Source organism: Podarcis erhardii, assembly GCF_964252035.2.
Source record: "Podarcis erhardii genome assembly, chromosome: 2".
Taxonomy (NCBI): Eukaryota; Metazoa; Chordata; class Lepidosauria; order Squamata; family Lacertidae; genus Podarcis; species Podarcis erhardii.
In genome coordinates, this window is record NC_138498.1 from 11,401,778 (window position 1) to 11,424,291 (window position 22,514).

The following is a 22,514-nucleotide window of genomic DNA, read 5'->3' on the forward strand; positions in this document are numbered from 1 at the left end:
TTCTTTCCGGATATTGGCTAACGCGGAGCGTCTGTGGTTGATGGGAGAATTGTTGCCATGGTGACTGCAGGCTGTGGGAGTCCCTGAGATCCTAACTGTGGCATAGTGATCCATGATATTTATCTGGGGGTGGTGTGAGGAGGTCAAAAAAGTGATCAAGCAATCAGGCTTCTTCAGGGCTTACCCTCCAACATTTCTCCAATGAAAATAGGGACGGCTTATTATGATTATTATACCCCACCCATCTGACTGGGTTGTCCCAGCCACCCTGAATGGCTTCCAACATATATAAAAACATAATAGAACATTACACATTAAATAACTTTCCTATACAGGGCTGCCTTCAGATAATAATAATAATAATAATTTATTTATACCCTGCTCACTCTGCGCTGCTCCCAACAAATATTAAAAACACAATAAAGCATCAAACATTAAAACATTCCCTAAAAAGGGCTGCCTTCAGATGTCTTCTAAAAGTCATATAGTTGTTTATTGCCTTGATATCTGATGGGAGGGTGTTTCAAAGGGCAGGCACCACTACCGAGAAGGCCCTCTGCCTCGTTCCTTGTACCCTTACTTCTTGCAGTGAGGGAACCGCCAGAAGGCCCTCAGAGCTGGACCTCAGTGTCCAGGCTGAATGATGGGGGTGGAGACGCTCCTTCAGGTATACTGGACCGAGGCCGTTCAGGGCTTTAAATGTCAGCACCAACACTTTGAATTGTGCTCGGAAACGTACTGAGGGAGCCAATGTAGGTCTTTCAGGACTGGTGTTATATGGTCTCGGCGGCCACTCACAGTCATGAATATAGGGATGCCCTAAGGAAAAGTGGGAGATTCAGAAATCAGCTAGGATGGCTTCTGTAAATCTGCGACTGTCCCTGGAAAATAGGCACACTTGGAGGATCTGTCTGGCTGGGAGTTAAGCAAAAAGAACCCAGAGAAAGAAATGTTGTTGCTGTGCATGAAGTGACGTGTTAGGCACCTTGTGTTTTCTTCAAGAACAAAACTATCACCACACAACAATATTCATACATTCACATAACTGTTGCGCTTCCCCACATTTTTAACAGAGAGCGAATGATTTTTAGGGCTGCAGAATCCTCCCTGTTGTTTGAGTGTCCAAATTAAAAAAAGAGGGTGTGGGGTGTTGTTGTTTAGTCATTTAGTCGTGTCCGACTCTTCGTGACCCCATGGACCAGAGCACACCAGGCACTCCTGTCTTCCACTGCCTCCCGCAGTTTGGTCAAACTCATGCTGGTAGCTTCGAAAACACTGTCCAACCATCTCGTCCTCTGTCATCCCCTTCTCCTTGTGCCCTCCATCTTTCCCAACATCAGGGTCTTTTCCAGGAAGTCTTCTCTTCTCATGAGGTGGCCAAAGTATTGGAGCCTCAGCTTCAGGATCTGTCCTTCCAGTGAGCACTCAGGGCTGATTTCCTTCAGAATGGATAGGTTTGATCTTCTTGCAGTCCATGGGACTCTCAAGAGTCTCCTCCAGCACCATAATTCAAAAGCATCAATTCTTCGGTGATCAGCCTTCTTTATGGTCCAGTTCTCACTTCCATACATCGCTACTGGGAAAACCATAGCTTTAACTATACCGACCTTTGTTGGCAAGGTGATGTCTCTGCTTTTTAAGATGCTGTCTAGGTTTGTCATTGCTTTTCTCCCAAGAAGCAGGCATCTTTTAAATGTGTGGGGTAAAGACTGCAATTCTGTGTGTGCTTGCATAGGCGTAAGCCCCATTTAACACAGTGTGACTTACTTCTGCGCAAACACCCACCATGTTGCATTGCTGTTCTTTTGCCACGAAACACTGCTCAAGCTGATGGGAACAGCGGCTTACCTGTGAGCAACATACAGTTATTGTGCAATGAACCCACACTAGAAATGGCAACAGCAGGAATCCCTTCTGAACCAAGGTAACTGACGGGTGTTAAGCAGTAATAAAACTGCAAAGTGTTGATAAAGCCACTGTTTCTTTTCAGAGGAGGCGGATAAGGAGAGAATCAGAACAGGTGGAATCCACACAACTTTTCTCCCAGCAGAGAAGCAACTATGACAGCAGGGACCCCTTCTAAACCAAAGTAAGACATATTTCAGTTTAGTTGGGTCCTTCACAAGGGAAGAGGATGGAGAAAAAAAATCAGAACTTGGCATACCCCTGGGACCTCACTAGCCACATTCTGTGACTTCCCAGCAGCCCTGCCAGGTCCAGTGGGCACCAACCACCAGTGATTACACAAGATACCAAAGCATGTCACATTTCTGCTTTCTGTAAACTGTTCACTGGCTAAAATGTGCATTATATATCCATTTTGTCTTCTGAACAGCACTGACAGCATTCATTCACAGGCCCGGTATACCTGAAGGAGCGTCTCTACCCCCATCATTCTGCCCGGACGCTGAGGTCCAGCGCCGAGGGCCTTCTGGCGATTCCCTCATTGTGAGAAGCAAAGCTACAGGGAACCAGGCAGAGGGCCTTCTCAGTAGTGGCACCCGCCCTGTGGAACGTCCTCCCATCAGATGTCAAAGAGATAAACAACTACCTGACAAAAAAAAATTTTCAGAAGACATCTTAAGGCAGCCCTGTTCAGGGAAGTTTTTAATGTGTGACATCTTAGTGTATTTTTGGTCTTTGTGGAACCCAGCCAGATGGGCGGTGTACAAATAATAAATTATTATTATTATTATTATTATTATTATTATTACACATGCAAATAGTGAGAGATGGGCTTGGGGCCATTTCTCCTGCAATGTGTGAAAATGCCCTAAAACCTGAGCTAGGCATTCTGCTCCCTGCCACCACTGCCACCTCCTGCCACTTTTTAAAGGGCTTTAGTTCAAATACCAAACAGGCCAAACCCTTCTTGCCCTACAAATCCAAAGCTTAGCAGCTGTCTCCACAGGAGCCACTGCAAGAGTTCACCTGGAAATCAACCACCAGAGGGCAGACGGCTTTAACTTCAGAGAGAAAGCCCCATGAGCTATCCCTGGATTCCTGGAAATGCCATTGCAACAACAGCAGCAGTAAAAAGGGATTTTTAGCGCCAGCCTGATTCAGAGCTTAATTTTAGTCTTCATGCACTCACTAGAATTCTTCAGAAGAGAGAAATAAGCAGGAGAAACTCAACCCCTCCTCTCACCCCTGCTGCCATTTACGGGCACTTCAATCGGGCAACCCTTTCCCTGTAAAAACAAAACAAAACAAAATACCAGTGTTGAGGCAATTCTGACTGACCTCTCCCTTTTCCTAGAAGACCTCCTGCACCCCATTGTTGTCGCTGCTCACAGAAAGAGAAGGCAAGAAAAACTTGTGAAAGGCTCAGCAATTTTACCCCAGTTTTGCACAAAAACTGTAAAGCTATTACAGGGATGTGAGAAGGAAATACTTACCAATTCTTGTTTTGGTTACATTGATGGCCTTTCTTCCCCTCAGCTCTGAAGTCCTGCTACAGTTTGAAGGTCAGGTGTAATGAGAAATTGCTTGTCAATTTTAGTCAATTCTGATTTAATTTCTGCCTTTGCATTGCAACAGCATAATTCTAACCAGGTCTGCTCAGAAGTGTTTTGAATTAAATGAAACTTAGTCCCAGGTAACTGGGGTTAGGTTACAATTGGAGCCTTAAGAGCTCAATACCATTTCTGTGCTAGGAGCTCCATAGCAGAATGACTCCATTTTTAAAGAGCTAATGGTGAGAGTAGCAGCCAGGTAATGGAGGGAGGTGAGATTATATACCAGCCCTAAGAGCATCATAAGCTTTAATTCAAGTTGCAGATGGGCCATAACTCAGCATAAGAGCATCTGCTTTGCAAAGGTCCCAAAGTTAATCTGCAGGTAGTGTTTGGAATGTCTCCTGCTTGAAACCCTGGGAACTTGTTGCCAGCCCTTGTGAACAGTCCCGGGATGGAAGGAACAATAGTCTGACTCAATTTGAAGCAGCTTTCCAATGAGTTCCTTTGGGATAGATGTGACACGGGAAGCACACACACTATACATTTAAAGAACATGACTTCTCCCAAAGCATATTGGGAACTGCAGTTTGTTGAGAGTGCTAGGAATTGTGGCTCTGTGAGGAGTAAACTACAATTTTCAAGATTCTTTGAGATGTGGGAAATGTACTTTAAATTAATGGCGCTGTGGTCTAAAACACTGAACCTCTTGGGCTTGCCGATCAGAAGGTTGGCAGTTTGAATCCCCATGACAGAGTGAGCTCCCGTTGCTCAGTCCCAGCTCCTGCCAACCTAGCAGTTCGAAAGCACGCCAAAAAGTGCAAGTAGATAAATAGGTACCGCTCTGGCAGGAAGGTAAACAGTGTTTCTGTGTGCTGCTCTGGTTTCGGTGTTCTGTTGTGCCAGAAGCGGCTTAGTCATGCTGGCCACATGACCCAGAAAAACTGTCTGTGGGCAAACACCGGCTCCCTTGGCCTGTAAAGCAAGATGAGTGCTGCAACCCCAGAGTCGCCCACAACTGGACTTAACTGTCAGGGGTCCTTTACCTTTAACTTTTACACAGCCAGGCAGTTGCAGGAAAAGCAATAACAGACTTGTGTGTTACTTTAAAAGTCAGCACAGTTACTATGGCATAAGCTTCCATAAGCCCATGTCATTCACAGAGCTCTACTCCTCAAAAGATTTTCCCCAATCTGTCTATCTTTAAGATATTGTTAGGTGAGACAGTAGTGCTACGTTAGCTTGCATATGTACATTGGAAACTCTCAAGATTGCTACAAACCAGCAGTTAGAAACCTCACACAGTGAAGCCATCTGAGAAAGAACAGGACTGCTATGGTTTGGGAGAAACTCAATCTAGCTTTTTAGAAATAATTGAGTTAGCAAATAAGGATAGTACTTGACAAAAATGTACGGCGTATGGTTGAGGCACCTGCAGAACTGGCTTCATCTTCACTGAAAGAGGATGTTGTGGGGAGCGGAGGAGCCACTGGGCCAAGTGCAAGCCAGGACAAGCAGCTTTGCCAATAGTGCCACTAGATTGCAAAATGGAAGAAGTTCGGTGGGGTCGATTGCACAATGAGTTAGAAAAATAAGACTGTTGCTCCCACTTAACAACCAAGAATGGTGTGGCTGCTGGTGTTTCTCATGCTTTTTACAGTGAGGAAATACCCAAGCTTCTGGAAAGTGTTGCTCTAGCATCTGGCCATGCTTAGATTTTAGCACACACTCAAAAAACATAAGCCCAACTGGAAGATCCCAGGGTAATTCCAAGTATACAAGAAAAAACATTAACAAAGGGAGCATAGATGTCTGGAAGAACTTTTGCAGGGGAAGTTGCAAAGTAAAACAACAAAGGTGGGGAGCAGGCTAGTTTATTGCACAAACAATAGTCTCTGTACACTTTGCCACATATCATTATTTCTAGAAACTTGGGGCTCATCCGTACTTGTTTATTGTGGGTAGTAAGTTTCCTGTGACGCGGGTGGCGCTGTGGGTTAAACCACAGAGCCTAGGACTTGCCGATCAGAAGGTCGGTGGTTCGAATCCCTGTGACGGGGTGAGCTCCCGTTGCTCAGTCCCTGCTCCTGCCAACCTAGCAGTTCGAAAGCACATCAAAGTGCAAGTAGATAAATAGGTACCGCTCCGGCGGGAAGGTAAACGGCGTTTCCGTGCGCTGCTCTGGTTCGCCAGAAGCAGCTTACTCATGCTGGCCACATGACCCGGAAGCTGTACGCTGGCTCCCTCGGCCAGTAAAGCGAGATGAGCGCCACAACCCCAGAGTTGGCCACGACTGGACCTAATGGTCAGGGGTCCTTTTACCTTTTAAGTTTCCTGTACATTAATTCTCCATTGTCCATATGGCATTCTCCTCCAAATCGCTGCCTTCCCTCACTTTCTCCACCCTCAATCCTGATTTTCTCAAACTCTCTCCTTTTCAGAGTATCTCTGGTACAAGAAAATCCAGACCGAGGAAAGGAAAAGTGTGGGAAAGCAGTGATTTGGAAGTGAACATCATATGGTCAACTGAGAATCAATGGAGATGCAGGACTAACTACGTGAAACAACAATATGAACGAACCCTTATTCTTTTTTAAAAAAATCAAAGCTGGGAAGCGGGGGCATTGCAGTCTATTGTGGGGGGCGGGAATGACCCTTCCTCCTTGAATCTCCATGAAAGGGCTGCTTCCACTCTGGTCATTTACTGTGGAATAGCCGAATTTTTTTTTTTTGACTTTTTATAGAGTATCTGCATGATATCATGAATGAAACATCCCCTTCTCATGTTTTCCCTCTTCAGCTTCCGGCCCCTCCTCCACCCCAAGATATCAACAAATCCAACCTTTTGTTTTTAAGCTCAATGGAATAGTTGTGCATTTTCGTCAGGTTTAGATGTCAGCTCTTGTTGCTATACTCACTAATTCTGGCCCGTAGACATTCTTCTCTATGGTTCACCTCTCTTCTCTAGCCATAATTCCTAACTCTTCCCTTTCCAAATAGCATAGCCTTTATATCAGTTTCTCCCGCCCTAGTTAAATTGCAGTGGTGGGAGGAATCATGTGATGTACTTAACCCTTTCCCTACACAGTGGTCCCATTGAAAATACAGTGGTACCTCTGGTTAAGTACTTAATTCGTTCCGGAGGTCCGTTCTTAACCTGAAGCTGTTCTTAACCTGAAGCACCACTTTAGCTAATGGGGCGTCCTGCTGCTGCTGCGCCGCCGGAGCACAATTTCTGTTCTCATCCTGAAGCAAAGTTCTTAACCTGAAGCACTATTTCTGGGTTAGCAGAGTCTGTAACCTGAAGCGTATGTAACCCGAGGTACCACTGTAACTCAGTTGTCTGCATGGCTGATACTAATGGTGAATAAATAATTATTCGTCTGTTCATTAGTCAGTTTATGTTCTCCAGTTTTATTACTGATTTCCCTTTCTTTTCCCCCACTCAGCCATGAAGCTCACTGGATGGACCTTGGGCCAGTCACCATCTCTTAGCCTAACCTACCTCACAGGGTTGTTGTGAGGATGAAATGGGGAGAAGAACCATGCACACCACCTTGGGATCATTGGAAGATAAAAGGTGGTATAGAAATATAAGAAATAAAATAATAATATAGTACTGTATTATACTGCTGTGTGGAACAACTCTCAAAATGCCAGCTGATTATGGGGAATGAATCTCTTGGTGCTAAAGGGCCCCAGCATGAAATTGGGGGAATGATGATCTCATACCTGCTCGTCTGCTGTGGAGTCATTCTTCCATAGCACATGGGGGAAATGGATGGGCTCTTGCTCCTGTGCACTTCACACACACACACACACACACAGAGAGAGAGAGAGAGAGAGAGAGAGAGAGAGAGAGCTCATTGAGGACTGAAGATGCTCAGTCAACACATTAACGTATTGGAAAACACCAAAAACTTTATACACCAAATTTGTACAGTGGTACCTCGGGTTACAGGCGCTTCAGGTTACATACGCTTCAGGTTACAGACTCCGCTAACCCAAAAATAGTACCTTGGGTTAAGAACTTTGCTTCAGGATGAGAACAGAAATCGTGCTCCGACGGCGCGGCAGCAGCAGGAGGTCCCATTAGCTAAAGTGGTGCTTCAGGTTAAGAACAGTTTCAGGTTAAGAATGGACCTCCGGAACAAATTAAGTACTTAACCCGAGGTACCGCTGTACTGAGAATTTACAATTGCTTTCATCCCCCCCCCCCCCCCCCGCCCAACATGCTACTCAGGAGCTTAGCCTTTTATAAAATGTTTTCTTTTGATCCCTCTGGTTTGCACTCACCCCCAAAAAACATACAGTCATACCTTGAATCCCGAATGTCTTGGTACTCGGACATTTTGGCTCCCGAATGCTGCAAACCTGGAAGTGAGTGTTCTGGTTTGTGAACATTCTTTGGAATCCGAATGTCCGACAGGGCTTCTGCAGCTTCCGATTGGTTGCAGGAGCTTCCTGCAGCCGTGCTTCGGTTTCCAAATGCTTTGGAAGTCGAAACAGACTTCTGGAACGGATTCCGTTCGACCTCCAAGGTACGATAGTACAAGCATATTTACAATTGCAGGACTTTATTGATATAATAAAATGAACAGGGACAAAAAAAAGTGGAGTCACCTACTGATAGGAACAGGAAAGACCTGGCTTGCTGCTCATATCCAAATTCAAATATGTGTCAGAGTGGATTATTCTGGTCTAATTTGAATATGGGGTTGGGGAGTGGATTAACAGCTAAATAATGCTCAAATATGGACAAGCCCATAAAATCCGAATCCTACATTGGATTCCCACCCCATACAATTTGCAGTGACATGAAGAAGAAGAGTTTGGATTTGATATCCCGCTTTATCACTACCCGAAGGAGTCTCAAAACGGCTAACATTCTCCTTTCCCTTCCTCCCTCACAACAAACACTCTGTGAGGTGAGTGGGGCTGAGCATGAATGAGGGAACTGATGATAATGGTGATTATATTATTATCATCATCATCTCTCTCTCTCTCTCTCTCTCTCTTTTTCTCATTTTTAAGCCTCACCTGCTAAGTTTCTGTGTGCCCTGCAGAGAAACAGCAGAGAGAGTAAACCAGTAGCGTCTCTAAGCGCCTTGCTTGGAAGCTGCTTTCAAGCAACTGAATGAGAAAGTGAAAGTAAAACTTACTTCCAGAGTGCAGGCATGTTTCGTTAGGTCACTGGATTTGCCTGGTTTTAAGAAAACGGGATTGGTACGTACAATGAGCGGCGGCGAGATATTTTATCTTTTATGTTAGAGATAAAAGCAAGACCCTACTCCCGGGGGGCCTGCCTGGTGTTAGCCTGTGTGCACTTTGGATCCTGCAGTTCGATTGAACCCAGATGGCAGAAAGTGCAGAGTCCTCTGTTTCTGAGCGGGGCCTCACCTTCTTGAAGGATGAGTTGCTGGACATTACAATCCTGAAGCTATCTGGCGCAGACGACGCCCCGCTATATCACGTCCATCAGAAGAACGGCGTGCCGATCTGCGACAACTTTCTGCTGGGATGCTGCTATTTGCAGGAGAAGTGCCCTTGCCATCACACTCCGTTCCCCTACCACTGGCAGTGGCGCCGCCAGAAAGACAAAGTGTGGCTTAGTTTCAGTTTCTCAGCTCAGCATCATCTGGAGAAGCTCTACTGTAATCAAGAAGTCCCCACGGCGCAACTGAGGGACAGGTAAGGACCATAACATCTTTCTCCTTTCAGCTTTCGGTCGGAAAGAGCCCCAGAGCCAGGTTCAACTCCGGAACGTACTTGCGATCCCTGGGTTCTGCCCCAGAACTTGTGAAGCAACTGATAAAAGGGAATGCCTGTCCTTCAGGGCTCACTAAGAAATCAGCCTTGTTTCCTTCACATCCGTCATTATGGGGCAGGGATTATGGTAAGGGCTGGTTGAAATCCTGACATCCATACAGTGGTACCTCGGGTTAAGTACTTAATTCGTTTTGGAGGTCTGTTCTTAAACTGAAACTGTTCTTAACCTGAAGCACCACTTTAGCTAATGGGGCCTCCCACTGCTGCTGCACGATTTCTGTTCTCATCCTAAAGCAAAGTTCTTAACCTGAAGCACTATTTCTGGGTTAGCGGAGTCTGTAAACTGAAGCGTATGTAACCTGCAGCGTATGTAACCTGAGGTACCACTGTACTTGTAAAATTTAGGTGTCTCGGGGGTTTTCAAAGTGTGTTCCAGGGAAACAGCACTTCAAACACTTTTCAGTGGTTTCTTGAAAAAGTTAAGTTAGACTTGTATGGATGTTTAGCCATCCAGAATCCCAGAAAAAGTTAGACTTGTATGGATGTTTAGCCATCCAGAATCCCTGAAGGATCACTTACCTCCATATCCGCCTGCCATTACATCAGAGTCTGTTTTTCGGGTGCACCTTGATATGGTAGGTAGAGAGGGTGCCACCACACTTTTGAAGCACTTCTCCCCTCTCAGAGAACTCTGGGTGCTGTAGTTTTTTAAAGGCTGTTGGGAATTGTAACTCTCTGACTGGTAAACTACAGTGCCCAGAATTCTTTGCAGAAAAGATTGAGCTTTGAATGTGCTTCAGAGATATAATGTGCACGCTTCCCTAGTGGCACTAATAGTGACATCCTGTCTCTAGGGAGGTTCACCTGATTCAGAATTTCTAGATTTTTTCCTGTAAGCTAAAGACCGTTTACAGTATTTCTCCAGGCCCTTTACAGAACATTTAGCAATCAATTGTGTGTTTTGATTCTGCCTTTAACTACCGTTTTTTATTTGTATTTTGTTGTAATAACCTTGTTTAATCTCATCTGGTGTATTAGTAGTGCCAGTGTGAATCGGTCATAAAGGTTCAAGAGGCAGCACATGGCCTTAAGTGTGGGACAGCTTCAAAACAGACTGGCATGAGAAATGCATCTCCTATGGAAATATAGACAACTGGACCAGATAGGAGGACCTTTTTTCCTTTTCTTTTCTTTTCTTTTTTGGTAGGGTCAGAGCCAGATAACTATGCATAGCCCCCAAAGCTGTTGACTTTATAATATGCGTCGAAAAGGTAGGGACATCTGCAGTGTATGAGTCTTGCATGGACAGATCACAGAAGAAATAGGAAAGATCCCAGTAGACAACTTTGCTGTCATTGAGTGTGTGGTACAGAATAGGTTTCAGCAAGGAGGTGAAGCTACACCAAGGCAAGGTACATGTTGCACATGTACTATAGTGAAGACATGTTGGCATCCGTCAGCGTGACTGAAGACAGTGCGTAGGGCACAGTACCGTGGCATTATCTCATACCACAGAATTCACACTTGCTAAGAATCATCAACGGGAATGTATATTTAGGTGAGTATTTTCTAAGTTAGAAGTGGAGCTCTGATTGAGCTTGTGAATAAGGGTTAATAACTTTTTAGCAACTCTTCTACTAGCTTTTACAGCAGTTTGATACGAAGGTGTTGTTTTTTTTAAACTAGATGAAGATACTTATATAAAAAAAATACCATTACCCATGCGGTGAAAAGCTCCACCAGCTGTTTTCAGTAAATCAAGTTAAAGGCGAAAGAGCAAAGCCAGGCATTCCCTTCCTGTCAGTTGGCAACCGTAGATCCTCGCCCTCTGGTGATGGCTACCTTGCTTCCCTTACAGGAGGGGCAACGTGTATTTCTTAAACTTTAACACCATGGCTCTCTCACCGATACTGCTGTATGACCAAGTAAGGCGACTGTCCAACAGCAGCAGCCCTGATTGCAGTCCCTACCTCTTTACAGAGTGGAAGGTTTACTACAATGAAAGTGACCATTGGCTGGAATACGATGAGGTAAGAGGATCCAGAGATTTAAAAAAAACCAAGATTATGGAGCCATCTCATTGTTTGGTTTCCTTCTATCACCCTCTAAAATTAACTGGGAGGGAAACAGGCACACTTAAGTCCTGTTGAAATCAGCCAGATTTGGGGTACTTCAATTACTGTGCAATTTCATGACAAACCTAGAAAAATTGTTTTCAAAAGGATGGCTTCAAATAGGGCTATGCAAGCTCCACTGTATTGTGCCTAGCTGGGAGGATAGTCAACAAGTTGGGCAGGTGTGTTTCATAAAGGGCTTTCCTATGATTTTTCTTACAGTAATTGTGTGCATGGGGCGCGGGTGGCACTGTGGGTTAAACCACAGAGCCTAGGGCTTGCCGATCAGAAGGTCAGCAGTTTGAATTCCCGCGATGGGGTGAGCTCCTATTTCTCGGTCCCTGCTCCTGCCAACCTAGCAGTTCGAAAGCATGACAAAGTGCAAGTAGATAAATAGGTACCACTCTGGAGGGAAGGTAAACGGCGTTTCCGTGCGCTGCTCTGGTTCTCCAGAAGCGGCTTAGTCATGCTGGCCACATGACCTGGAAGCTGTATGCTGGCTCCCTCGGCCAATAAAGCGAGATGAGCGCCGCAACCCTAGAGTTGGTCACGACTGGACCTAATGGTCAGGGGTCCATTTACCTTTAATTGTGTGCATTGCATTAATGTGATGTGAGAAAACCCCAAGAGTTGGCCTCAGGGTCTAGCATAGTCATGCTAATAAGAACCTTTGGATGTGGTCTGGTGTGCCTGGATAGTGTTTCTCAAATGGTGGGTCAGGGCAGGAGGACCTCGGACTGCTTTCAGGTGGGCCTCAGTGCCACAACCCGCCTTGTCCCCTAGCTGTGTCATAACATTTTGGTTGGGCCAACGTCAGCACCGGCAACTGAGTAAAAGTGGCCCGGAGACAGAGCATTTCTGAAGAGTTCCCTCTCCCGAGGGGAAAAGAGCCAGAGGAGGTATCGAAAGAAATTGCAAAGTGAGATAAAAGGTTAATATTTATTATTATTACATTAATTGGAAAGAGAAAGGAATAAGAGAGGAAAGCTGTCTAGGAGGAAGAAGTGACTGAAAGGAGCAGGGAGGAGGGATGAAAGAAACCAACAGAAAGGTCTGTGGATAAGGTGCAAGTTGTTTGTGAGAGGAGAATGGGAGAAGACATTACAGGAGATGGGCGAAAATACCGTATCTTTTGCTCTATAAGACTCACTTTTCCCCTCCTAAACAGTAAGGGGAAATGTGTGTGCGTCTTATGGAGCGAATGCAGGCTGTGCAGCTATCCCAGAATCCAGAACAGCAAGAGGGATTGTTGCTTTCGCTGCGCAGCGATCCCTCTTGTTGTTCTGGCTTCTGAGATTCAGAATATTTTTTTCCCCTTGTTTTCCTCCTCCAAAAACTAGGTGCGTCTTATGGTCTGGTGCATCTTATACAGCGAAAAATACGGTACATTGAGAGGCATGTAGGGATGAGAAGGGGGGAAATATTAAAGAAAAAAAGTCTTCTCCAATTAGAGCTTCTCTGGATCAGCAAATTCCACCTGTAAAAGGGAGGCTGATTCACATTTGCCTCCATTTGGTTTGAGGAAAGCCAAGTGAGGGAACTCCTTGCTGCAAGGAAAATGCTGTGGCAAAAGAACTTCGCAATTTCCAAAAAAATTGTTGTTGTTCTCATCCGTCTGTCTCAAGAGACAATGGAGGGTGAAGTCAAACCGCTAGGTTAGCAACACAGAAGAGACATCCTCAAGGCTCAAGACTGGCTAGTGTGTGTGGAGGTCCTGGGCTGCCTTGATGACAAGCCCCTTCTCTCTTGGCCTCGCTGATACCGTGAAAGCAGAGCAAGGCGTTTGGCACCAGCTTGACTGCGGGAGTTGCCGGAAAGAAGGTCTTAGGAACTGCGCTCTGGATTTGTGTAGGGCTTCCATAGAAAGTGAAGTTAGTAATTGCCAGCTGATTATTCAAAACTCTGCATCTACCTGTCGCCATTCTGTGATGGGCTTTTCCTCTGTGCCACGATTTTGTGTCTGGTGGGCCTCGGTTATTTTCAGCCACCTCAGGTGGGCCCCGAGCGTAGAAAGTTTGAAAAAACACCTGTTCTGGAGGATGGGAGGAATTCTGGTGTTTTCTCTCCATAGCCTATTGCACAGGAACTCGTCGCTGCTTTCGAGCGGGGCATGTGGAACCATGCCTTCCGTGTGCAAGATCAAATCTACAATGTAGACCTCAAACAGTTTATCCAGCACAACGTAAAGATGGGCTTCACCCGTGACATCACGTTCCGACCCGTCTGGCGTTCAGCTGACGTTACCGTGCGCTGCTTGCGGTGAGTTTGGACCCAGATCTTCCTCCTCAGAGTTTCTGGACCGAAGAGCACATGTCTAATCCTTCTGCAGAACACTGTATATTTTTGTGTAAGGATGTTGCCGATGTGCAAGTTAACTAGTGAAGAACTTAGAGTTCTGATTGTAACTTAAAAAAAAAAAAACTTAACCCCTGAAGAAATTTAAGAAAATGGTATAGTAGTAGGAACTTAGTACAGGCAGGGCATTTTTTTCAGCCCAAACTCACCAGAACTCAGTTCCATTACCTCTCAGATGGGCGCCATTGCCATTATAAGAGAACAAGGGAGGCAGTTGTGGTGAGTTCTGACACTGAGTTACATGTACTGAGTTACAGGTACCTTTTTAAAGGGTACGCGGGTGGCGCTGTGGTCTAAACCACTGAGCCTCTTGGGCTTGCCGATCAGAAGGTCGGCGGTTTGAATCCCTGCAGCAGGGTGAGCTCCTGTTGCTCTGTCCCGGCTCCTGCCAACCTAGCAGTTCAAAAGCATGCCAGTGCAAGTAGATAAATAGGTACCACTGCGGCAGAAAGGTAAATGGTGTTTCCATGCTCTCTGGCTTCCGTCGCGGTGTTTCGTTGTGCCAGAAGAGGTTTAGTCATCCTGACCCCATGACCTGGAAAGGTGTCTGTGAACAAACGCCGGTTCCCTCGGCCTGAAAGCAAGATGAGCGCCGCAACCCCATAGTTGCCTTTGACCAAGGGTCCTTTACTTTTTACCTTTTATCTTTTTAAAATAGCAGTGAGGAACCTTGGGCCCAGGAGCTGATTGCAGCCTTCCAAGCTTCTCTGACTAGGCTTTGAAACTCTTCCTAAACTGTGCTCCTCAGCAGCCCTGCTCTGTGTTTTGCTTGGCTGGAATGTGTCCTTGAAGTGTGATCATGCTTTTTGCTTGCCTGGCTGGAGAGGGGTATCTGTGTTTGTGTGTGTGTGTAAACCTGACTTCTGCATAGCTAGAATGTAGCTCCCAGTACAAAAGTAAGAGCCACAACTGTTGCTCTGCTCAATTTTGCCTCTGACCCTGTCCACCACTGTGCGGCCCCCGGAGGGTCTTTTAAGAGGGAATATGGGCCTTCAGCTTGAAAAAGGTTCCCCACCAATGTTTTAAAGTGTGTATTGTGGGGAGCAGGGTTGTCCTGATTTCAGTGTGTGTTTGGACTGCACAGTCTCACTAGTATGTAAGACCCATACTAGTGAGACCCATACTTGGTTTGGGCAAACGGAAGATGGGTGTGGCATGCATGTCTAGATTTTGGAGTGCAGCCATGTATTGGATAAGTTACACGACATTAAAAGTAGATACCGTATTTTTCGCTCCATAAGACGCACTTTTTTCTTCCTAAAAAGTGAGGGGAAATGTCTGTGTGTCCTATGGAGCGAATGTGTGGTCCCTGGAGCCGAATTGCCCAGGGGCAAAAAGCAGATCATGCTTTTTAAAAAAAAAAAAAGAAAGAAAGAAAGAAAGAAAAGAGGGAAGTGGGTGTGGAAACAAAGCCACTAATCAGCAAGCGATCGGGGAGGGAGATAAGGGATGCTAGCAATAAAGGAGGCTGCCTGGGAGGGGGGAGGTAAAGACAGCAAACTTGCAAAGGGCAGAAACAGGAAGACTATAAATCAATAAGGAGAGAAATTAGAAGAAAAGGAGGAGCAAAAAACTGCTGCAGCTAAGGAAAAGACACCAAGGCAAACAATAGGGAAGGGAGTTTTGAAAGGAAGCAGCTGATTGGTGGGATCGGGAGAGAGATAAGGGACCGGAGGCTGCCTGGGAGAGGGGAGGTAAAAGCCCATGGATCCTCAGGATTTTTGCATTGGGTCACCCCAAATTCACCATCAGATCACATAGCATCTCCATGGCTACAGCCTGCACCCAAAAAATCCTACATCCAATGTTTTGTTCAGAATATTTTTTCTTGTTTTCCTCCTCTAAAAACTATGTGCGTTTTATCGTCAGGTGCGTCTTATGGAGCGAAAAATACAGTAATACATACATCTGACTTGTAATATGCTAAGGAGAACAAAACAAATTCCTTCCAGTAGCACCTTAAAGACCAACTAAGTCAGTTCTTGGTATGAGCTTTCGTGTGCATGCACACTTCTTCAGATACCAAAATAGCAGTGAGGAACCTTGGGCCCAGGAGCTGATTGCAGCCTTCTAAGCTTCTCTGACTAGGCTCTCTGACTAGGCTTCTCTGACTAGGCTTCTCTGACTTAGGCCTTCTAAGCTTCTCTGACTATGCTAAGGAGCTTTGTGATGCTGGTGAAGCCACCAGCAGTGATTGGTTGAGTGGCCCTAATGTTGCAGGAGGAGTGGGGTACCCAGAGAGTAGGGAGGGGCTGAGGGAGATAGAAGGCTTGGTGGGAGCTAGATAAGCCGTTGGAAGAGGGCGTTAGTGTAGGAAAATGCTAAGCAAGTGGCAAACTGGGAGAGAGAATGGGCAGAGGTGAGAGAGATGCACACGGCCAAGATTTCTTGACCCCTGAGGAATTTCCCCAGTTCATTGCTTCAAAACCAATCAAATGTTTGGGGTGACTTAATCAGTGCAGAGGTTCCCAGTTAGCTAAATACTATGGACCCCGTTGTTTTTCAAAAACCAAGCCATGGTCTCCCTTCTTATGAAAATTCTGGTATCTCTATGGTAGTTTTTGTTATGTGAATGCTGCCACGGGCAGGTCACAAGGACCCCCGATTGGGAACCACTGAGTTAGTGCAATTCATGACGTTGAATGAGAGAGTGTTTGTGTCAGTGAGATCAGCTGGTCAATAATAAGTTTGCACAGTCGCCTCTCTCTCTCCCTCTCCCTCTCTCTCTCTTCCACCCTTGCAAACAAGGCAGAACCAGAGGCAGTTGATCCTGTTCCTTTGCCCTTTTTCTCTTCCAGGTCGCTTGCTCCACCCCTGACCACTTTGGCTCTCGCAGGAGAAGATCCTCTGGATTTGTTCTGTGGGCCTTATCCTGCGGCCTGCGTCCCTCCACCTCAAGGGGGCTCTTCTTTCACAATGGCAGAAGTGACTCTGTCAGAAGTAGCCCATCAGATGGTGAAGAAGCTGTTCCATGCCAAGTTGCCCGAGGATCAGGCGTTGGTGCTGGCTATCTACCGCATACGCAATGACCAACTCTGGGATATGTATATGAGGTGAGGAGCCTAGTATACACACCACATACAGTAATGCTTTCCTAGTGCTGGCCAGTGGGTTTGGTTTGCCTCATATAGCAGGAGTTGCTAATATGGTACAATGGTCCCCTTGAAGTCTTCCCTTGGAAACCACAAACCCTTTGAGCCCCCTCCCTCAGGGGACTGACTTGTAAATCTGGGGAATGTCCCCAGGAAACGGGGACGTCTGGTAACCTTACTTTTTAAAAATAATTTGCCCTTCATAGTTCAATAATTTATTTTGCCAATCTTCTTCTTTATCTTCTTTGGCCAAGGCTTCTTCCTTCCATGGGGACTGACTGGTCTTGGCCTGGCATCTGTTCCTCTGTGATATATTTTTATGACACCGCGGTGTATAGACCATTTTTATTAATAAATAATTGAAATAAAATAAAACGGTCCACTTTCTTTTTCTCTCTCTTTCCCATCAGCCAGAAGAGGCTCATGTTCCAGGTACGCTCAGCAAAGGAGCATCCCTCAGTGGAGAGACATCTCTTTCACGGCACAGCTGCATCTCGGATCAAGTCTATTTGCATAGGCAACTTCAACCCTGACCTGGCAGGATCAGTCCATGGCGCAGTTTTTGGCCGGGGTGTTTACTTTGCTAGGGATGCCTCCTACTCAAACACCTACGCCTTAGCAGCCAAGAACAATGTGCGTCACATGTTCCTGGCCAAAGTGCTGACTGGTCGCTGGTGGAGAGGCCACTCATGTTTAAGGCAAACTCCCCCCCATTTTGACTCCTGCACAGATTGTGTCCGTGACCCACACATTTTTGTCATCTTCAGAAGCTGCCAGTGCTACCCCTACTTCCTGATTCGCTACAAGGAAGTGAAGACACCTGTAGCTGTGGATATGTGAGAAGGGCCACTCCTCCTCTACATCTCTTCTGCTGCGATGGTCCGTATTTTGGGTCAGAAGTACATGACTCAGTAAGGCTAGTTTTTCCTTTACTGTATTTACAACGTGCAGCTGAAGCCCTTGTTGGGTGGGTGAGGGAGTATTTTAAACCCTTGACCTCTGGTGTATCTTGAATCAAACATGCCTCCGCAGCAGAAGAAGAGTTTGGATTTGATATCCCGCTTTATCACTACCCGAAGGAGTCTCAAAGCAGCTAACATTCTCCTTTCCCTTCCTCCCCCACAACAAACACTCTGTGAGGTGAGTGGGGCTGAGAGACTTCAGAGAAGTGTGACTGGCCCAAGGTCACCCAGCAGCTGCATGTGGAGGAGCGGGGACGCGAACCCGGTTTCCCAGATTACAAGACTACCGCTCTTAACCACTACACCACACTGGGACATTGTAGGATCAAATCAGAAACTGGGACATCTTCTGCAAATCTGGGACTGTCCCTGGGAAATAGGGACACGTCGAGGGTCTGCAGTAGCAGCCACCACAGCCACATCATGAGAACCTAGCTACCTTAGCAGCAGTGGAGTCGCTGCTAGTTTAATCATCTGCCTTGGAGCGTGAGGTTGAACGAGATCTTCCTGTTGGCTGTTCCAGCTCTGCAGTTTAGCCTGCACTGTTCCCCAAGTTGGCAGATAAAAGGACTCTCAAAGCGGCTAACACTTTCCCTTCCTCCCCCACAACAAACACTCTGTGAGGTGAGTGGGGCTGAGAGACTTCAGAGAAGTGTGACTAGCCCAAGGTCACCCAGCAGCTGCATGTGGAGGAGCGGGGAAGCGAACCCGGTTCATCAGATTACGAGTCCACTGCTCTGAACCACTACACCACACTGGCTCCAGCAGGTGGTAACACATGATTTGACTGACCATAACGTGTGCCTTAGCTCTTGGAGAGGAAACCAAAAAACTGGGTTGGGGAACAAGTGACCTCGCAGGTACTGCTGGACCTCAAGTCCCATCAGCCTCAGGCAGCATGGCCAATGGTCAGGTTGATGGGAGCTGGAGTCCCAACAACATCAGGAGGGTCACAGTAAGACCTTGCTTGAGTTTGCACAGCCAACTCCATGCCAGGTTTTCTTTCCTTCACCATTAGGAAAATTGTGTTTCAAAGACTGGTCATATCTAAACAGTTGATGACTCTGCTAGGCATTGCCTGTTCAGACCCCATGAGCCTTAATGTGAAATTGTTGTTATTATCAGTGCTTTTTTTCCTGGGGGTACTTCAAGAGTACGCAGTACTGACACCTGTGGTACTTACTGTAACAACTTCATGGTGAGTGCCAGCACATTTTTTTCTTAAAGCACTTATTATTATTATTATTATTATTATTATTTGTCCCAGCAATCTGATGCACTTTACACTTCTTTAAACTGAATTGCATTTGCCATTTTGTGGCCCATATACTCCGTTTGGACTTGAGGCGAGCCCAAGATGCCATTGTGTAAAATGTGGAATTTGAACACTAATATATTGGCCCATACACTCCGTTTGGACTTGAGGCGAGCCCAAGATGCCAGTGTGTAAAATGTGGAATTTGAACACTAATATATTTGTATCTTCTCTTGTGCCTTTTTTCTGATGTCATTCAAGTTTTTTGTCCCAAAGATAACTTTAGATGAGCCAAAGATGCCAATGTTTTAAATGTGTAATTTGTCCAATGTTTATATGTTTTTACAGTCGTGCCCCGCAAGATGAATGCCTCGCAAGATGAAAAACTAGCTAGACGAAAGAGTTTTCCGTCTTTTGAGGTGCTTCGCAAGATGAATTTCCCTATGGGCTTGCTTCGCAAGACGAAACGTCTTGCGAGTTCTTGCGAGTTTTTTTCCTTTTTTTCCCCTGCCGCTAAGCCGCCAATAGCGCTAAGCCGCTAAGCCGCTAATAGCCGTGTTTCGCAAGACGAAAAAACCGCAAGACGAAGAGACTCGCGGAACGAATTAATTTCGTCTTGCGAGGCACCACTGTATCTTGAAAATACAGACACAAATCATGTATTGATCAGTATTATCTTTTTATCGCACTACCACCAGCCCACTTCCCTAAATCTCCCCGCTGCTATTGATGCCCCCTCAAGCTCCTCCACACAACCTGTTTATTCAGCATCCATCCTGATTTGCATGAAGAGGTTAGATTATATCTCCTCTTTGTTAAGCAGTTGGTCTGATTTATTTATTTTTTTGCAGAGAGATTATACGTAAGATATAAAGAGAGATTATAAAACGTAAGATATAAAGCAATTAAACCATCCAAAAATACCCACACACCATAGATATCAGGAGCACCAATTACAGACCACCAACTCTATCCAGTTAAAGCAAACTGAAGTGGCAAAGTCTTTAAGACCTGTTGGAGCAGGACCAGCAAGGGAGCTAGATGCATGTCTTGTTGGAGAGAGTTCCACAGTGATGGGGCTACCACTGAAAAGGCCCTGTTTCTTAGACTAGCCTGTCTGGTGGAGCTCATCCATGGGCCTGCAAGCAAGGCTTCTGTGGCCAATGTCAGAGCCTGGGCACTTTTGTATAGCTTTAAACTAGGTGTGGGGAACCTTTGACTCTCAGAGGCAGATTTAGGGGAGCACAACCGGTTTGCCCACACTGGGCGCTGAGCCAAGAGGGTGCCACAACAATGACGAACTATAGGGGGGATCAAATTTTGGCAGGGTACAGGGTACCACTGAAATTTTAAAGCTCTGCCACTGCTCTAGATACTGCTGAGCTACAACTCCCAGCAAGCATGGCTATTGGCCAGGGATGGTGGGAATTCTAGTTCAGCAACATTTGGAGTGCCAAAGGTTCTCCACACCTGATGTAGGTTGTTCTTCAGCTAACCTGCTAATGTTTAGGCTTTAAAGATGATCACCAACTCTTTAAATATGGCACAGAATCACCCTGGTAACTGGTGTAGCCAGCAAGCAATAGGTAGTATTTTAGCCTTGTAAATGTCTAGTACATCTTGGGAGACAGTCTGAGCTCTGCACACCCTCTCACCCCGGCTCATTTTGCTTTGGGTTTGCTGATAAGGTTGCCAGGTCACACCATTCCAGGGAACCTCCCAGGGAGGAGGAGGAGGAGGAGGAAAAACATATAACAGCCTAGTGTGCTCTTGCTATTTCAACAACGGCATTCTCTGCAGTAATCAACCCAAGTCACTTTTTAAATGACAAGCAAAGTTGGGTAATTTTAGACGAGGGAGACAACAGTCTTACAGAGGGGCCATTCTTTGGCTGGAAAGAATGTGGTGTGCCAACTCTGCTGTGCTTGGAGGGGGTCCCTCCTGGTCGTTCTGCTGAGATGGGGCACTTGAGAGCACCACATGGTGTGAATAAGCGCCAGCCTCTGCCAATATCTGCAGAACCCACTGCTGTTAAAAGCACAGGGGCAGAGACCAACAACAAAGTTGGCAGTGCTAGATGAAAAGTCTTCAAGGATTGTGTAGGTGTCTGGGGTCTTAGGGCAAGGGTGAGGAACTGAATACAGGGGGAGGGATTCAAGTATTTTCTCAAGGACTCTGTTCTGTTGGATTCTGAGCCAAAGGTAGCAGCGAAAGCCAATGAATTCTAGCACTTAGAAAAAAACCGAGGAGCAGGATTGTCAGCTCCAGATCCTACGTGGGTTCGTACAACTTTACAAGTTGAACAGAAAGGGTTTTTTCTTCTTGTTGTTTTAGTATGGCCTCTGAAGATGGTTTGGAAATTCAGCTAGTGCAGAATTCAACGGCCAGGTTGCTCACCAGAGCAAGACAGTTTTAGCATATTACACTGATCCTGGTCTGACTGCACTGGCTAACAGTTAGTTTCCGGGCCCAATTCAAAGTGCTATAAAGCCTTAAACGGCACAGGACCGCAATACCTCAAGGACCGCCTCTTTCCATATGAACCTACCCAGACCCTGAGATGACCTTCTGAGGCGCTCCTTTGTGTGCTTCCTCCTCGAGAGGTCCGGAGGGTGGCTGTAGTGGTTCCCCGTCTGTGGAATGCTCTCCCTATGGAAGTTCGCCTGTCGCCTTCATTATGCACCTTTAGGCACCAGGCAAAAATGTTCCTTTTTAACCAGGCCTTTGGTTGACCTGATTTGCATCCTATGCCCTTTTAAAATGTGTTTTTTTTGGGGGGGGCGACTATTGGTTTGTTGTTTTTCTTTTTATCATGTATTTTGTGGTTTTATATCTTGATTTTATTCTGTGAACCGCCCTGAGACCCCCGGGTATAGGATGGTATATAAATTCAATAAATACCGTATTTTTCGCTCTATAAGATGCACTAGACCACAAGACGCACCTAGTTTTTGGAGGACTAAAACAAGGGGAAAAATATTCTGAATCTCAGAAGCCAGAACAGCAAGAGGGATCGCTGCACAGTGAAAGCAGCAATCCCTCTTGCTGTTCTGGCTTCTGGAATAGCTGCACAGCCTGCATTCGCTCCATAAGATGCACACACTTTCCCCCTTACTTTTTAGGAGGGAAAAAGTGAGTCTTATAGAGCAAAAAATACGGTAAATAAATGGCTTCTGCTCTCGTGCTTAATGCAATGGTGGCAGAAGCTACTCTATCTGGCGTAATGTCCCCGTTTCCGTGCAGTTCGGAAAGCTGCAAACGCCATATTTCAGGAACAGAGCTGCCAACCCTAGGAAAGAATTAGGAGCTGGCCACTCATAACCATGTCTACTCAGAAGTAAGTCTCATTGATTTATTTAGTTATTGTTTTGTGGACTTACTCCCAAGTTAAGTATGCATAGGACTATAGCCCTAAGGATTTTTTTCTGTTTCTGCTGCAAGGACATGTATACATGTTGATGGGTGAGGGTCTCTATCCCCAGCCCCTCATGGCACCTCTGCCCCCAGAGCAT

General features: G+C 45.9%; 1 protein-coding gene across 2 annotated transcripts; it reads left to right on the forward strand.

The window, feature by feature from the left end:
- Nucleotides 1–1,181: 1,181 nt before the first annotated feature.
- Nucleotides 1,182–19,139, forward strand: LOC309334567 (protein mono-ADP-ribosyltransferase TIPARP-like). Of its 2 annotated transcripts, none has more exons than XM_081848953.1 (6): nt 1,182–5,218; nt 8,490–9,146; nt 11,083–11,254; nt 13,410–13,597; nt 16,492–16,746; nt 17,196–19,139. In XM_081848953.1, exons 2-6 carry the CDS (start codon nt 8,812–8,814, stop codon nt 17,623–17,625), a joined length of 1,380 nt encoding a protein of 459 aa, XP_081705079.1. In that variant the 5' UTR covers nt 1,182–5,218; nt 8,490–8,811; the 3' UTR covers nt 17,626–19,139. The 2 variants fall into 2 exon arrangements, with proteins under 2 accessions (XP_081705079.1, XP_081705078.1); XM_081848952.1 differs by lacking the exon at nt 1,182–5,218 and adding an exon at nt 6,938–7,035 and having other exon boundaries at nt 8,729–9,146.
- Nucleotides 19,140–22,514: the final 3,375 nt, after the last annotated feature.

Coding starts and splice junctions, on each gene's coding strand:
- LOC309334567 (XM_081848953.1), top strand. CDS start 8,812: ATGGCAGAAAGTGCAGAGTCCTCTGTTTCTGAGCGGGGCCTCACCTTC. Junction 9,147..11,082: donor ACGGCGCAACTGAGGGACAG/GTAAGGACCATA, acceptor CTTCCCTTACAG/GAGGGGCAACGTGTATTTCT. Junction 11,255..13,409: donor ATTGGCTGGAATACGATGAG/GTAAGAGGATCC, acceptor TTCTCTCCATAG/CCTATTGCACAGGAACTCGT.